Here is a 16,786-nt window from a genome sequence, read left to right as displayed (position 1 = left end):
TTTTAGACAGACGTCGATTTGAGTTTGCGCGCGGAGACGCCAAAGGGCACAGGCGGGAGGGACCATAGAGACGAGCGTCCGGGAGGGCATAGAGCGCCCGTTTCCGGCGCTTTGGCGGAGTTTTGCCGCCGGGTGACGGCGGGTGACAGAAAGTGGCGGGGCGATGCCGGAGATCGAGATTCGACATGTGGTATCCGCGAGCAGCTCCGACACGGTAGCGCGGCTTCCACGGGGGCGTCGTCCTCCGCTCGGGGAGCAAGGCAGCCGCGGGGGTGGGGGGAGAGGGAGCTGTTAAGTTGTGGGATGGAGCCAGCCATTGTGAGGTGGCGTGGGCGGTGGGGAGCTGGATAAGGGGGCGGCCGGGCCTGGAAGAGCCTCCCGGTGGCTTCGGGGGTGGAATGGGGGAATGGGAAACCGTACAGACTAGGGGTCTCCAACGTTGGCCACTTTAAGCCTGGAGGACTTCAACTCCCAGAATTCCCCAGCCAGCTGGCTGGGGAATTCTGGGAGTTGAAGTCCTCCAGGCTTAAAGTGGCCAACGTTGAAGACCCTGGCTCAGACAATGCAGCCTGCATTCCTTATGATACCTAAACCAGACAAAAGCCAGAATGGCTACTTTGGGCTCCAGTGTGTTGGGGGGAACCCAGCTAATGGTCAGTCAGGATGGATGGGGAAACTGACCATCGCCTGAAGCATTAACTTGGATGATTGGTTTCGGCATCTGGGATTTTTCCAAGAGAGGCCACTGGACTCCACTTCTAAAGCTTCTTGGATGAGAAGCGATGGGGAAACGAAACAACCACTTCATAAGCTCATGGCACAACCTAGGAGAACAAACCCATCAGGATTAGATTCGATAGTCCATCTTGATTTGAAAGATAGTCCATTAGATGGATTAGATAGTCCATCTTCATTTGAAAGACAAAGGCCGCTCTTTGGAAGACAGTGAAGTCCGCATTTTGGACAGAGAAGGCTGCTGGTTTGAAAGAGGGGTCAAAGGGGCCATCGGTGTCGAAATTGAACAGCGCTGTCTCAACAGAGGGGGAGGGATACAGTAACATCTATCTCCAATCTTCAGCATACTTTCAGCTGTTCCAAGAAGGCTCCACACCCATTTGCACCCCCATGAACAAGATAAATCTCCAAGGGGCCTCAACGACTTGCTGAAAGAATGCAAATGTCCAGCTGTCTGCAAGGAATATACATCCTTCCGTTTCCCACCATGCAGTCAGAGCTGAAGAAGCTTCTTGGATGAGGAGCGAAACGCCTTCAAAGAAAAATCAGAAAGTCTAGTTGCCTCTTTCAAAAAAACACTTTTGAGATGAGAAGAGAAATGTCTTCCAAGAAAACCCAAGAGAGTCCAGTTGCCTCTTGAAAAAGCACCTTGGGGACAAGCAAGATAGATTGAGACTCTCCGTAGACATTGAGCATCTGAGATGTAATAGGAATAAACCATTGTGATCCCCTCATTTAGGGGCTTGGTGTGTTGGATGGACCTAATCAAAAAGACACAGAGAGGGGAAGAAGAAGAAGGGGGGGGGTCATAAGAGAGAGAAAAAAGGGATGTCTGCGAGTCTGAAGCACCATTTTTTCTAGCTTGCCTTTTGGGGAATAGGTAGCTTAGGACTGTCATAGTACAGGTAGTCCTCGATTTAGGATGACAATTCAACCCCATTATGCTGGATTAGCATGACACGCTTGACTGAACTGGGTTTGAGATGGTCCGTTTTGCCTGTTACACGAAGTTAGGCCATCGCATTACTGTAAGCCAGAATAGAGCTCAGTTGGGTTTCTTAACCTTGATAACTTTTAAGATATGTGGGCTTCAATTTTCCAGAAACTGGCCGGGAAATTCTGGGGATTGAAATCCACACATCTTAATGCTACCGAGGTTGAGAAATTCCAGAAAGAGAGCAGTTGTGCTTTCTGATGGATTTAAAGAGTGCTGGGTAAATCCAGTCCATGTATAAGACCATTGGGGAACGAGGAAAGGAAAACGGGATAAGGAGTAAAGAATAGGATTGAATATGGATAGGATTGTTTTCTTGCCATTGATGTAGCCTCTTTTCCTGTCCACAGACGCATTGTGCTGAGAACCTGCTCAAGGCTGACACCTATCGCAAGTGGAAGGCTGCCCAGGCTGGGGAAAAGCAAGTCTCTGTCATATTACAAGTGAGTTTCTGCTAATCCCTTGGTGAGATTTGTCCCCAACACTTTCTGCAGTTGTTGGAATACTTGCAGTAGGACAACTTGCTGTAAGCATATTTATACTGTTACAGATGTATGTGTATAAATTATAGTTCTTCCAAACCCAATCCTATCCATGTCTGTCTGTCTGTCTGTCTATCTATCATCTCCATTTAACAACCCCATAATCCCTTGCAGGGTAGAATCTGGGCAACTGAATGGAGCTTGCAGAATGTTTTAATGGCCAGATGCCCCTCCTGTCACCAATGCGGAGTTTTGTTCAGCAGACATATTCTCAGTGTGTGCCCAGAGAGAGAAATATCTCACAGCCTCCTGACTGTGAGGAGAGAACTCCACCTCTAGGCCACCACACCACTCACATGTATATGTATGCATGTATGTATATATATATAACAGAAATAAATGCTTTTCAGGTAGTATTTAGAATTTCTTCATAATTTTCCTATTCCCATGGTTCTGCAGTGCATTACTGTATGCTCAGCCCTCCACCAGTCTCCTCAAAATCAGATACTGTTAAGATCTTAGCAAAAGCAGCAGCTGGAAGAGGAACACCTTGTTGTCTTAGATAATCCCTGTCAGTCAAATTGGATAATGATGACTTTGGTCCTGATTTAGTTATAGGATAACTTTATTTGCTGTTTGCATGGTCATATACCTGGTTGGGGCGTATTTGTTTAAATCAATATCCAACTGTTAAGATCTGAGCTTATAGCAGGGCTGTCAAACTCATGCCCGGTTTAGCAAAGGGGGAAAAAGTCCCAATGCGTCATGTGACGCCACCGTGACGATGTGAGTTTGGCACCCCTGCCTATAGGACTCCTTTCCTGCATTTTTTTTTCCACAATCTTTTACTGTATTCTCCTTCCCTCACAGTTTGAAAAAGAGGAGCAGATTCACAGCATTGATATTGGCAATGAAGGCTCTGCCTTTGTGGAAGTGTTGGCTGGTAGCTCTGCCTCTTCCAGTGAGCAGAATTATGAGGTGAGTGAATTCGGTGTCGTCTGAGAGTTGCCATCACAGCATGGAAGTGGTATTTGTGTGTGTGTGTGTGTGTGTGTGTGTGTGTCTTCAGTGAAGGGGGTTTGGTGTTACTTCCTTTGTTCCATTTGAATATGTACAGTCACAATTGGTAGGATTCCAGCAATGTAAACCAAACGTCATTTGAATACAGGTGTGTGTATGGGGCTCCATGCAGGCTGACTGCTTAGCAGTTTAGGCAAAGCAGTGTCACCTGTTCTGGGTGTCAAACTCGTGGTCCACAGGCTGGATGTGTCACCTGTTGGCCACACCCCATCCCCGTTTTTAGTGGGGGGAAGGGGGAAAAAGTTGCGATACAACACATGGCAACGTGTCATCGCGAGTTTGACACCCCTGCACTAGAGGCACAAGAGAGACCCTGCTTTCCCCCTTGTATTTAATGTGTGCAACTCTCTCCCCTCAGAAGCCCCGATTGTGATTTGATGTTCTGTTGCTCGCTCTCAGGCAGCTTGGGGAGGACTCTTCTGGATTAAGACTGGAATTTAGTGAGAGATGTATTTTCAAAAAAGCTGTGCCTCTTGATCTCCATTGTAGTGCTTTCCATTCCACCCCAGGTGCTGTTGGTTACATCCTCCTTCATGTCTCCCTCAGAGAGCAAGAGTGGCACCAACTTGAACAGAGTCCGTATGTTTGGGCCAGATAAACTGGTGAAGGCTACAGCTGAGAAGAAGTGGGACCGAGTTAAGATTGTTTGTACCCAGCCGTATACCAAGGTTTATATTTTGGAAACAAAATATATGGGATGCTGGCTGGAGTCTGTCTTGGACTCCTGCATTTATTTCTTCCTCAGAGGTTTGATAAGGAGCTGGTACTTCTTAGCATACTCTTTAGCAATTGTGTTTAGTATCAAATGGGTTCCGTGCCTTCTTATAACTGCATTTCAAAGGTGAGAGAGTCATCGTTTTATATATAAGAAAAGAAGTCGATCTCAGGCAGTTTTGATGATTATCTGGCAAACAGAAATTGTGAATATTAATTTCTTCTAAATGGGACTCCAAATTTCTGGGTGTTCACCTTTCTGGAGGTGAGGTGAAGCTCACTTCCAGAAGTTCGCAATTATGCCTTTTCTAGATGAAGGTCTCTAGATAGCTGAACAAGCTAAAATCTCCTTGGTCCTTTTTTTATAGCCTTATCTTGTGAATGTTTACTCAGAAATAAAGCTCGCTGGCTTCAGTGAGACTGATTCCTATGTATATAATCATTGAATTGCAACTTTACAAGTGGGCTAACTTCTCTCAAAAGAGTACTTAAACTCTAGGATCAAAAAAGGTGTAACAGTTATTAGCCGTTTATGTTAAGCAAGATTTGTCCCTAAGGCAGACTGGCTCATGACAGACCCAGAGTTGTCTCGTGGGGTCATCTCAGAGTTGACGAGGGACCTGGCCATGCCCACCCAGCCAGCTGTGACAACCAGGCCATGCCCCCCCTCGCCCCCCCAAGGGCAAACAGGATCCTGATATGGCACCTATGGGATTGAGTTTGACACCCCTGCCCTAAGGCATGCTAGGAAGAGAAAATTGCAAGCTCTCAATAGGTCAAACCTTCCTGTTGACTTATTAAGCCTACCAGGGCTTAATGCTGGCAATGAAGGCTCTCCAGATTTCAGTTTTCAGATTTTTTTGGAGTTGGGAATTGTAGAAGTTGTGTATGTCCCCCGAGAAGGGTATAGTAATGCTAGTCTTACTTGTTTCTAACATTCATTAGCCACATAGATTTATCTGCCTTCTATTTTAAAACTGGTTTGTGTTCCACCTCTGGAGAGAGAGTGGTCTGCCATTAGAGAAGGCAGTTGGCGTGCACAGAATGACAAATTGTGGCTGTCTGATTTGCCTAAATCTGAATCCTCTTAATTTCTCTCTTCAGTCTCTGGCTTATGGCCTTTCCTTCGTGCGGTTCCATTCTCCTCCAGACAGCAGTGAGACACATTCCAAAGCGGTTTCACCGGTGAGGATCCCTTGAGTTACATGATCCCTTCCAGCATTTGTGATCCTGTATTTTACCACACTTCTTTAAAATCTGGACATCTCGTTCTCTTTTTGTTCCACCCGCATCAGAAGGTCACCAAATTGGGCCAGTTTAAGGTGAAGGAGGATGATAGCAACTCCAGCTCTCTGAAACCTGGTGCTCTCTTTTTCAGCCGTGCCAGCAAACCTCTGGTCTCCCCTCCTAAAGGTAATTCTCGCAAGTTTTTTTTTTTCCCACCTAAAAGTCATCCAAAGATCACAGTTACTATTTCTCATCCCAGCCAATAGCAGGCAATAATCTTTCTCTGTTGTGACTTAGAAGCTGATAATATATATGAGATTTTGCTCTTGCAATGCTCTGTCAACACTAATTGCTATTATCAAATAGAATCTGGTAAAGTGAGATGTTACCTTCTTCATTGGCCATTCTTGAAATGAAGCTTTTTTTCAGCTGAAAATGTCCGTTCTAACGCTTTATCTGCTCTTTAGCGTTTGCAGTGTTTTTGCCATCCATAGACATCCACTTTGAGATTGGTAACTGATGACAATGATGATAATAAATAAATAAATAATAATTGATAATAATAATAATAATAATAATAATAATAATAATAATAATAATAATAATAATAATGGCTATTCTTGCAGCATCTCAGAATGACCAGCCTTCGCCCAGTTATGCTGCTGCCTCACTACAGACCAACAAATCTCTTTCTCCTGACTCTTCACCATCAACAGTGGAAAAGCCCACCACCAAAATTCCACCCAAGGTAAAGAAGAGAAAATTGAAGCCGTGCGAGTGGGCAAACATTCCAACCTTTTTCCTTTCTCTTAATTTGCTGTCCAACTGAGAAACAAACAAACAAAAATCCTTGTTTAATAACCACTCATTCAGCAACCGAATGAGTGGTACTTATAACTGGCCTTCCTAGCTGCAACCGGTAACAACATCGCTGTTGATTGGAGGAGTTATGTCGTTGCAGTTCATCCTATGCTCATGTGACCTCTGTTTGCAACCTTCACAGTCAATGAAGAAACTGGAGGAGGTTGCAAATGGCCACCATGTGACGTTGCATAAGTTGCTAAATGACAGCAACTAGAAGTCGTAAGTTGGTATGGTCCTATGATGATGTGTTTTTATGACCGTGTCACTTAGCGACAGAGATTCTGTTCCCAGTTACTGTTGTTAAGCAAGGACGATTGTACTTCCATTCCACAATCTTACTGTGTCGCCTCTCTAGGCACAGGAGCATGGACTAGAGCAGCATTAGGGGTCCTAGAATTATTTGCAGCCAATCTTAAAAGGGTCCTTAAGCCTATATTTGTCTTAGAAGTAAATCCAATGAAGTTGGGAGAAGCTTCTGTCCAAGTATTTTAGGATTAGTTGCAGCCTTAAGTTTTTTTGTCTTTGCAGGAACCCACCCCAGTCAAAAGGAAATTTGAGTTCAGCAAAGAAAATGCTGGCCTCTCATCAGCAACCAAGAAAGCTAACCCTGATAAGTCCCGCGTTACACACCCACCTTCCAAAAAACACAAAGGTGTGTGAAGAAAGGAGGGAACTTGCAAGTTGAAAACTTCATGCAGTACACAACATTTTTTCAATTCGTCTACTTATTTAATCAATAGTTTGTGTGGCCAAGCGTCTCCACAAGTCTCTCTGAGTGGCAAACAATACTAAGATAAGATGAAAGCAGTTGTACAAGCAATAGCCCTGAACCGAATATTTTCAGCACGTTAGACTTTATCCTTGTTACTATTATATCTTTATTAGATTCCAGAGTCAAATATTAAAATGCAAACTAGCATAAAAGGAAAAGGAAGCAGCAAAACCAATTTAAAATAACCCCCGAAAAGTATTATTCGTTTGATGTAAATATTTTTGAGCACATCCCCTTCTTGGAGTTTGGATTTCTAAGCATTGACTGTTACTGTTACAGGCTGGGTAATTTGCATCAAAGAATGAGCAAGGATTGCCGTTTCCATCTTTCCTAACCTTTGCATTTTGTTTTTGTTGATCTGCAGTTTCTCTCTCCACGTCTCCTCCCCAGAAGACGCTGCCTTTCAAAAAAGCTCTTCCAACGCAGTCTTCAGAGGAGACAGCCGCCAACGGGTCTTTCCAGCAACTCCTACAGGGTACTGTCTTCGTGCTGAGTGGCTTCCAGAACCCCTTTCGCTCTGAATTAAGGGACAAGGCCTTGGAGATGGGGGCCAAGTACCGTCCAGACTGGACCCCTGACAGCACTCACCTCATGTACGTGTCTGGTACCCAATGGGTCTATTCTCCTAAAACATGCATGCACCCCCACAAACTGGCTGGTTTCATACCGGTGCCTGATAGATTGCAATGGATCCCTCAATGCTGAGCGGCTCTGTTTCTCTTTCTAGCTGTGCCTTTGCCAACACCCCCAAATACAGCCAGGTGAAAGGGCTCGGGGGCACCATTGTACGGAAAGAATGGATCCTGGACTGTCACCGTACCCGTCGGTGCTTGCCCTGCAAACGGTGAGTTGTCAAGGGGAACAGGAGCTAGGTGGATTTCTACTCTGTCTTCATTTCAGACTGTAACTGGCAGGTTCCTTTTCCTAGGTACCTGATGGGTGGCCCCGATTCATCCAGCAGTGAACAGGAAGAGAGTGAGAAGGAGACCCCCGCTCCGCCTCGCAGACCTTTGACTCCTCAACAGGTAAGCTAGATGAGTTTGTTTCTATTATATGAAACTAGCTGGATTCCCGTCCTTCGTGACAAAACTTTGTGATCAGGCTATGCAGGAGAAATTCGGTTTACAATCCGTTGGCTCAGTGGTGGTCGGTGACTGAAACTCATAAGGGAATATCTCTCTCGCCGCCTTGAGTCCGGAAGCAGTTCCATAGGTGGAAGGCATAGACATTTTTGGTGAGGTACCGACGTTTAGGACTGTAAGGAGCCCCAGGCCGCTCCTGAGTGAAGGACTGGAACGTCTGCCAGTTTGAACTGAGATAATGGAATGTGAGGCAACTGGCAGTTGGAACAGAGTTCTTTTCAGGTGGGGAGGGGGAGTAGAACTCCTTAGCATCAGAGCGTGTTAATTGCTGTATTAAGAAGTAGTAATGATCTGATGGTCATTTCAAAAAACCCTTTCTTATCGAGCACCTAGAAGCACCAAATTTCAAGTTTGTAGGCATTATGGTTCTGGAGATTTCGTGATGAGTGAGTGGTACTTGGCTTTTATATATAGAGATATAGTGAAGTGAGTTTCATTGTAGGTTTTTCTTACCTGATTTGACTGTTATTTTGCAACCTGGGCATTAGTGTAAGTCATTGGACTGTAATCCTCTATGAGTGTTTTTCCTTTGTTGGGAAGATATCCAGGAATCTGTGAGGAGAGCCAGTTTGGTCTGGTGGTTTAAAAACACCACGCTGGAAAGCAAGGAACTGCGAATTCTAACCATGAAAGTCAGCTGGATGACTTTGGGCCAATCACTTCCTCTCAGCCCAACTCACCAACAGAGTTGTTATTCTGGGGGAAACAGGAGGAGGAAGGTGTGCTGGATATTTTCACTGTCTTGTGTTAACTATAGAAATAATTAAAGTGGAATATAAATAAATTAAAAAATATTAGAACTTAATGACAAAGAAATGTTCAAAAATGTGCCGCGGTGAGTTTGCCTTCCTCTGTAATGGAATCCTGTCTTTTCTGTGCCAGAGAACCAGTGTGCCAAGCCCCAACCACAAAGTTAAGCCTGCCACCAGCCCCAAAGTAACGCAGGCGGTGCCACCCAGAGTGTCTTCTGGGGAGGAAGAGGAGGAGCCCACCACCTCTCAAAACAGCATAACCCACAACAATTCAAGGGCATCCAGTGGGGATGAGAAATTTGCAGGTAGAGTGCAGCATAATTTGGGAATGCGGGGGAACGTTGCCCCCACAGAATCCTTCATTGATAGTAGCGGGGTTGGTGGTGAGTGGGGCGTGGGTGGTTGAAACCAAGATTCAGGTGCCTCTCTATACACCTAGTAGAGAGATTGCTTTAAAAAAAAAAAAAAAAGTCAATATTTACTTACCGCATTTTTCAGACTACAAGATGCTCCAAAGTATAAGACGCACCTAGCTTTTGGGGAAGAAAATAAGAAAAAAAAAAATCTGCCTCTGGCTTCCAGTAATTTGCCTCCTTGCAGCAAACAGCTTGGTCAGCTTCAGCACAGCCTGATTAGCATAAGCAGCTGATTGGCAGTTGGATCTGCCTCCCAACGATCAGCTGTTTCAGGCTGCAGGGATTGCCATCGCCTGTTGCCACCTCTGGGCGCCGCATTTTCGGCCCATTCCAAGTGGTGAGGATTGGAACCGGCCGAAAACGAGATGCGTGGAGGTAGCAATAGGCAATGGCGATCCCTACAGCCTGAAACAGCTGATCGTTGGGAGGCAGGTTTGCTGTTTGCTGCAAAGAGGCAAATTGCTGGGAGGCAGAGGCCGAAAGTGGGGGGCCAGCGGCTGGGCAGGGCTTCGGCAACATTCGCTGTATAAGATGCAGAGACATTTCCATCCGTTTTTGGGAGGTGGAAAAAGTGTATCTTATACACCCCAAAATACAGTATATCAGTAAAGGAATGTATTCTAGAAAGAATAAAACAGGAATAATACAATTTCAACTTCTGCAGTTTCAATTTAAGTTAAATACTGAGCGTTTCCTTCCTTCATGTTAGGGCATATGCAAAACCAAAAAGAATCATTGAATGCACTCTTACAGATACGTAGGCTTTTGTAAAAAAAAAGTAGTTTTTAGAATTATATTCAGTTGCCTGTTGTCTTACTTCTGTCACCTATCCCCTTGGGGTTAATTTATTGAACATCTAACCACCTTCCAGGCTCAGGGCGCTGATTTAACCGAATAACCTTGTAGAGATTGTCGAAGGGGTTAATGAAGGATTCTTGCTTCTCTGAGACAGCTAATCAGCCGTCCACTTCCCACCAGTCATCAGGACAGTTTACCCAGCGGTTTGACAGTGGGGGGGCATAAAAGAGGCTGCTGGTGATGCCTTTCTGCCTTTCTGCTGCCTCTTAGGTCTTCAAGACAACGGAGACGAAGGGTCTGGTGACACTGATGACGAGTTAAGAAGGTTGGTTCAAATGATATCTGTGGTTGTTGATCCTCCCTATGCAGGCTGCTGTCAACTCATAAAATATTCCTATGCCTGTTTTAGTAGTTAGTAGTTCAGTAGTAACTAAACTACTGGAGCTTTTGCCCAAACGTGCTCAATTGAAGAATCTGGTTTATGAGACACCGGGGGGTTGGGGGGGGACTGTAAATGATATATGCCAGAGTTGTTGGCTCTATACAGGGCAGGGCCAGTATGTCGCCTCTAATGAATCCTTCGAAGTTTTTTGAAGTTTGGCTTGAGAATCATGATTTAATTAGGGCGATTGCTGGAATCCTGACAGCTGCATCACTTAGTAACTGAAACAGAGCTTGCCATCTTAGATTCTATGGCAGGAGTCCCCAGACTTGGCAAGTTTTAAGACTTGTGGATGCTAGCTGGAGAATTCTGGGAGTTGAAATCCACAAGTCTTAAAAGTTGCCAAGTTTGGGGACCCCTGTTCTACGGTTTGAAGCCTGGAGGCCTTTGGGGGCTGTGGTGGATCCTCTCCCCAAGCTGATTCCGTGTCTCCTCTGGCTTAGAGTTGAAGAGGAGCACCGCAAAAAGCAGCAAGGTGGACGGAGGCTAGTCCCAGAACCAGACAATGACCCCTACGCTGGTTCCACTGACGAGAACACGGATGTTGAGGAACAAGGGGAGCCAGATCAGCCTATCCCGGAACTTCCAGGTTTGTCCAAACTGATCTAAAGTTTGGTATTTCTTTTTATTTCTTTTCTTAATCGAAATTCCAATCTGTGGGATTATTAGTCCGTTACTCTTTAGCTAAATAATAAATATCTAATACAGAGAGTCAGCTGGGACCATAACTTCCATTACTAAAGGCTGCAGTTTTTAAGTGAGGTTCTGAGACTGGCCCAAAGTCATCCAGCTGGCTTTTATGTCTAAGACAGGACTAGAAGTCACCATCTCCTGGTCTCTAGCCTGCTGCCTTAAACCACTAGATGAAACTGGCTGAACGATTAGAGAACTAATAGGTATGTTTGGGTTGTCCAGCCTTTGTTCCACTTCTCCCAAGATCTTTGCTTTTCCTTTCCAGATCTGTTTGTGGGCAAATGCTTCTTCCTTTATGGTGAATTCCCTTCTCAGGAACGACGCCTCTTGAATCGCTACATCATTGCTTTTAACGGGTGAGTTTTTACAGGAATATAACTGTAGGGCTGTCCCATTGCCTAAATGTGATGCTGCATTACATCTGTAGAAGATGTCATTATCTCTCTATACATAAAAGCGAAATACCACTTATGCATCATCACAAAATCTCCAGAACTGTAAAGCCTACAAACTTGAAATGTGGCACATATGTTCCTCTTGGCTTCTAGGTGCTCACTAAGAAAGGATTTTTCAAAATGAACCATCAGAGCCTTAGAATTTCCTACATTATTTTTATTAACAGGCTCTGAAGCTAAGGAGTTCCACTCCCTCTCCCCACCTGAAAAGAAATCTCTTCCAAATGCAAAACACAAGCAGGGAGTTTCCGTTTCCGTTTTAGTTTCACAGCAGCAAGCAGCTTTAGTACAGAATAGTTGAGCTAAGCCACGCCCAGGCTTCTTGCTGTCTCCTTCTTGGTCACACAGCAAATACTCTTTCAGTTTCCAAACAGCCCTCAACTCTCACACACTGACAGGACGCTAGCCAGATAAATACCAATGAAGGCTGGTAGACAGAGGCATAATTTTTCCCCCTTATTTTCCTCCCCAAAAACTAAGCCCAATCACACACACACACACACACACACACACACACACACGGACCAGGAATGGGGGACCCCTGTCCTAGACGATTTCTTGTCTCTAGAGAAGAAGAAAACTCTCTAAAGGCCACACATTTTGACTTCTTGCAGGGAACTGGAGGACTACATGAACGAGCGTGTAAACTATGTGATCACGGCTCAAGAATGGGATGACACATTTGACGAGGTGAGCTTGGATCTTCAGGCTTCAGGGAAACTAGCCCAAAAGGACAGACCTTTAATCCATTCAACAAGACCGATCGGACCATGCATGCTATAATTCTGAAGGCTTTGAGGAATGGTCAGATTTACATTGAGTAAGTCATCCCAGTCTTCTGGCGATCCATCGTTCATGTCAGGAGCAAGGAATGAAGACTACACGTTAAATTGCAGTTCAGAATCTGTCGGAAATGCGGTGGGTTCTCCTGGCCTTGAGAGGGTGGTGGTGTTGGACTAGATGACCTACAAGGTCCCTTCCAACTCTGTTAATCTGTAAAAAACCCCTGGGAAGTTTTTATGTAAGAACTTAGTCAAGGCTAAATTGGCTCCAGAATAAGGTGCAATGAAATTGTTGAAAGGAGAAAAGTGGATGAGATGGTGATAGGGGAAATTTTTGGAGGACTCCTCTTTCATGGAGCAAATTGGAGGAGGCATAAAAGCTCATTCCATTGCGCTGTCCTGCGGGGTCTCTCAACCTTGGGAACTTTAAGAAGGGTGAACTTCAACGCTGGCAGGGGAATTCCGGGCGTTGAAGTTCCAAGGATGAGAAACACTGCCTGAGTCGGTACAACGAGATGAAGTTTCCAGAAAGAAGAGGAGGAGGAGAAGGAGGAGAAAAATATTAATTTGAATGCCGGTATTAGCCTGGTTCAACAGTGAGTGGTGTGGTGGCCTACAGGTTGAGCTCTCGCCTCACAAACAGGAGGCTGCAAGTTCAATCCTAGGTAGAGGCAGCTATTTCTCTCTCTGGGCAACAATGAGAATATGTCCGCTGGGGAAAAAAACCTCCGCATTGGTGGCAGGAAGGGCATCCGGCCAGTGATCACTCAGATCCATTCCGTTGCCGAGATTCCACCCCCGCAAGGGATGATGGGGGCATTAAAAGATGATGATGATTAACCAGTTTCAATAGTCTCTTGTCTACAAATAGGCTGGGTTCTGTCACTACGAGCAGCTCCAAGACTGTTGATGGTCTCTTTCCTTAATTTTGGCTGCAGGCTCTGAATGAGAACCCCAACCTTTCCTTCGTGCGTCCCCGTTGGATCTACAACTGCAATGACCGGCAGAAGCTGATTCCCCACCAGCCGTATGTCGTGGTGCCGCGAGCATAGGAGGATCCCATCCTGCTGGAGTTTGTATATAATGTATATTCGTCTCTCTTGGGGGAAGATCCTTAGCCTCCTGGCTAGTTGAAACAGGGCACTCCTGCTGGGAGAAATTGCCTTCCTTTGAAGCCCTCCAACCTTGGGGTGGTTTGGATGGTCTTCGTTGTGTTCCCCCCCACCCACTCAGTTCCACCACATCATGTCGGAAGCCAGTCTGCTTTTGGGAAGCAATGCTTGCTGCGGGCTGCCTCTGGGAACAGGGCTAGAGTCCATCTTCCAGGATGGACAAGGCGCTCCCTTAAAATTAGAGCCCAGGGTTCAACGAAGGCGAAAGTTAATGTACAGAACAAATTCGCAGGCCTCTTCTCACGCCTTTCTATTTCTTGCCCTTCTCACTACCCATTTAGTATTGGTGGTCTTATTTCTCTTCTCTGTCTCCTCAGGCATGTGTCCTGGCTGAGCATTTTTGCCTCTCCCTACAGGCGTGTCTTTTTTTCATACCCTGAACCCCTTACTGCAGCAAACCTTATTTTCTTAAGCAGGTAGTTTGGGGTTTCGCAGAAGAAAAACCCGTCCCGTTTTTTCACCTAGGGTGTTTTCAGTTTCACGATAGTACGGATGGGGCTTGTCTCCATCATTGGTGTAGATAAACCTCTGTTGATTGTATCTGCAGGCAAAGCCAAGCTCGTTGCTATAAAATGCAGAGATCGACAAGTCGCATTCATGCCTTCCATGTGCACATTTTTCACCTCAAAAAAAAAAAAAAAAAAACACCCAGGAAAAATGGCATCCCGTAACCCCGCCCAATCCTGGCTTGTGTTGGCAAATGCCCTTTTCTCATTAGAAGTGTTACATACGGGCTCCATCAGCTAAATGAACACTTTCCCTGACCAATTATTTGAAGAGGAGGGTGTTTGGCCTAGATCAGGGGTCTCCAACCTTGGCAACGTTATGCCAGCTGGGGAATTCTGGGAGTTGAAGTCCTTCAGGCTTAAAGTTGCCAAGATTGGAGAGCCCTGGCCTAGATATCCGATGGTAGCAAAGTTGAGAACGGAAGTATTAGAAGAAACCATGATTGCTTTAACCGTATCACAATTTCTGGGGTAGGCTTGTGTGGCTGAAGTCTTCCTTTCATTTTCGAGGAATTTTTCCCAAGTTCCTCTGTAGGAAAATAAGAAACTGCTTTAGTTAATTTCATGATGGAATTGTTCGTTTTCCGCAGAGCATCGTCAGTTTCACTATGAATTGTTTTGGCCCCTCCTGCTTCTTCGGAAGGAAAAAATATTGGACCATTTGTATAGGTTCTTTTTGGAGTAGTGCTTCTTAACCTTGGCAGCTTTAAAATGAGTGAACTTCAACTCCCAGAATTCTCTAGCCAGCAGAATTCTCCAGTCAGAATTCGGGTTGGGGAACTCTGGGAGTTGAAGTCCATGCATTTTAAAGTTCTCAAGGTTAAGACTATTTTCAGAATGACATCCCATTCCCCAAAGTTCACGTTCCTTCCCACTTTTCAGTTGCTGTAAACTGGGCTGGGATGTCTTGAATAATCTACCTCATTTTTACAGCTGGTTTCTTATTTCCCAGTTCTATATTCGCAATCAAACCAGCCATTCTATTCTTGGTTTTCTTACTTCCTTGCTTTCACAGGAAAAATGTTAATCGGTTGTGGGAGTGTTTTACTTGTGATGGGCACTGCAGAATTGGAGGTCCATCTCTTGTTGAGACATTCGTCAATTGCGGTGTATTCATTATTCTCAAGCAGGTTTTTTTTTTATAAAGATTCCAAGATGGAAGCCAGAGATTTTCCCTGGAGCCTGAATTTTGTTCTATGTGCTGAAACTCTCAACCCTCTCATTAGGAGGGAGCTCTCCTTCCTACCACTTCTTTTTTTAAAATTCATGAAGTAGAATAATTTTGGCTGTACTTTCATTCCTTCTCATCCTTTATCCTGGCAATTCAGAACTTATCCAGACAAGGAGCGGCTAAAATATTAACAAACATTCCATTCTGGATGGAGTTTGCTCAGTTCTTCCCAACTTGAGTGGATTTCCTTGGTACAGATTATGCAGGCCTGTCTGCCCCGCAAAAGACACCACAGTTTTATGGACTTCCATTCCCAGAATTCCCTAACTAGTCTAATAGTTAGAGAATTCTGGGACTGAAAATGTGCACGTCTCGAAGGGGCCAGGATTGGAGAAGGTTGTATTAGAGCATATTCCTGGTCTCAGAGGATGGAATGTTTGCAAGGGAGGCTTGTGTCGAGAAATTAGTTTTTAAGAGCACATTAAAAAGAGCACAAGAGGAATTTGCAAGTGACTCTTTTAATGATGCCAAATTGTTAAGGAGAAAGGGGTAGCCTTGGCAGCTAAACTAGCTGAATGCTTTACTATTGTACAGTCCGTGTTCCACAAAGACTCAAGGGCTTGCTTGTTTTCTATAAATTTACACCTTGGTTCAGCAGTTGTTCTGAGATTCCAGCGACAAAACTACGGGATACTGTATTCTTGTTCTCTTTTCCTATCTCATGTTATGGTTTTAATAAAACAAGATGGAAGTCTCCAGGCGACATCTTTTAAGAACCTGTCAACGCTGCCAGGGAAAGATAATATTCCTCTGTGACCTCAAGTAGGACTCCTCTTCTCTTGGTGAGAAGATAAGCTTTTAAATATTTTACAAGCCTCTAGTGCTTCAGATGACCAGGGGCAGTTCTTAAAAGGGCTTCCAGTCCTTCCAATTTCGAATTTAAACTGCTTCCAGTTCTTTCAAGTGAGGCAATGAAAACAAAACGAGGGCAGAGAGGTTTGAAAGTAAAGTACCGCATAGTAAAAGCTGTGTACTGTACTTTGCCCTGGCTTTGCCTTGTTTGTAGAGCCCCAGGTGGATGTTTAAGCCACTTTCGGAAACCATACCAACAATACAACGTCCAGGAGTGAGCTAGATAGTCCCCAAGGTGCTTTTTTTTCAAGAGGCAACTGGGCTTTCTGGTTTGGGTTTGAAGACGTTTCGCTTCTCATCCAAGGAAGCGAAACGTCTTCAAAGAAAACTAAAGCCCAGTTGCCTCTTGAAAAAAGCACCTTGGGGACAACCCTGACCTGAGAATCTCCATAGACTAGTACTTGATACTTCTTAGGGTTAGGATCGGGGTTTTGTGAGTATATACTGCTTTTTTTTATTTTTTAAAAAGTTGAAACTGCCATGTCAGAGATCTAAGCTGGAATGTTCTGGGTATTTGTTGTAAGTCAAGGACTAATGCCTTTAGTATTAGTATTAAGTGTTAAGCATCAGCTAGGAGAGCTGAGAATTTATTAGATCAGATAGTTGTCTGCTTAATTAAGCTTCGTGTTTTTAGCAAAATGATTCGCTCTTTGTAAGCTTCCAAAAAGAGATGGTGC

The 16,786-nt window shown here is 44.8% G+C and overlaps 1 protein-coding gene and 1 long non-coding RNA gene across 5 annotated transcripts in view; both read left to right on the top strand.

Annotated features, from left to right (window-relative positions):
• LOC148124962 (uncharacterized) overlaps window positions 1–16,786 on the top strand; it is an 88,713-nt gene that overhangs the window by 70,123 nt on the left and 1,804 nt on the right. The window lies entirely within an intron of this gene.
• On the top strand, window positions 72–15,951 carry XRCC1 (X-ray repair cross complementing 1). 3 transcript variants are annotated; one of them, XM_087940043.1, is made up of 17 exons: window positions 72–214; window positions 2,080–2,172; window positions 3,082–3,189; window positions 3,801–3,959; window positions 5,110–5,190; window positions 5,301–5,418; window positions 5,859–5,980; window positions 6,625–6,748; window positions 7,233–7,461; window positions 7,596–7,712; window positions 7,797–7,893; window positions 8,893–9,067; window positions 10,247–10,301; window positions 10,862–11,007; window positions 11,377–11,467; window positions 12,181–12,256; window positions 13,287–15,951. In XM_087940043.1, the coding sequence occupies exons 1-17, from the start codon at window positions 164–166 to the stop codon at window positions 13,398–13,400; spliced, it is 1,956 nt and encodes a 651-aa protein (XP_087796169.1). In that variant the 5' UTR covers window positions 72–163; the 3' UTR covers window positions 13,401–15,951. The 3 variants fall into 3 exon arrangements, with proteins under 3 accessions (XP_087796169.1, XP_087796171.1, XP_087796172.1); XM_087940045.1 differs by having other exon boundaries at window positions 81–214; window positions 3,801–3,926; XM_087940046.1 differs by lacking the exons at window positions 72–214; window positions 2,080–2,172 and adding an exon at window positions 2,563–2,583.

Source organism: Pseudonaja textilis, chromosome 10, assembly GCF_049901715.1.
Source record: "Pseudonaja textilis isolate UNSWEBS1 chromosome 10, rPseTex1.2, whole genome shotgun sequence".
NCBI classification, from domain to species: Eukaryota; Metazoa; Chordata; class Lepidosauria; order Squamata; family Elapidae; genus Pseudonaja; species Pseudonaja textilis.
Note: the sequence above shows the minus strand (reverse complement) of the source record. Positions and strands in the feature narration are given on the sequence as shown.

Bases quoted from the DNA above. Each gene is read 5' to 3' on its own strand.
- XRCC1 (XM_087940043.1), top strand. From the start codon at position 164: ATGCCGGAGATCGAGATTCGACATGTGGTATCCGCGAGCAGCTCCGAC. The intron at 11,468-12,180 runs GTGAGTTTTTAC...GACTTCTTGCAG, and splicing joins TACATCATTGCTTTTAACGG to GGAACTGGAGGACTACATGA. The intron at 12,257-13,286 runs GTGAGCTTGGAT...TTTTGGCTGCAG, and splicing joins GGGATGACACATTTGACGAG to GCTCTGAATGAGAACCCCAA.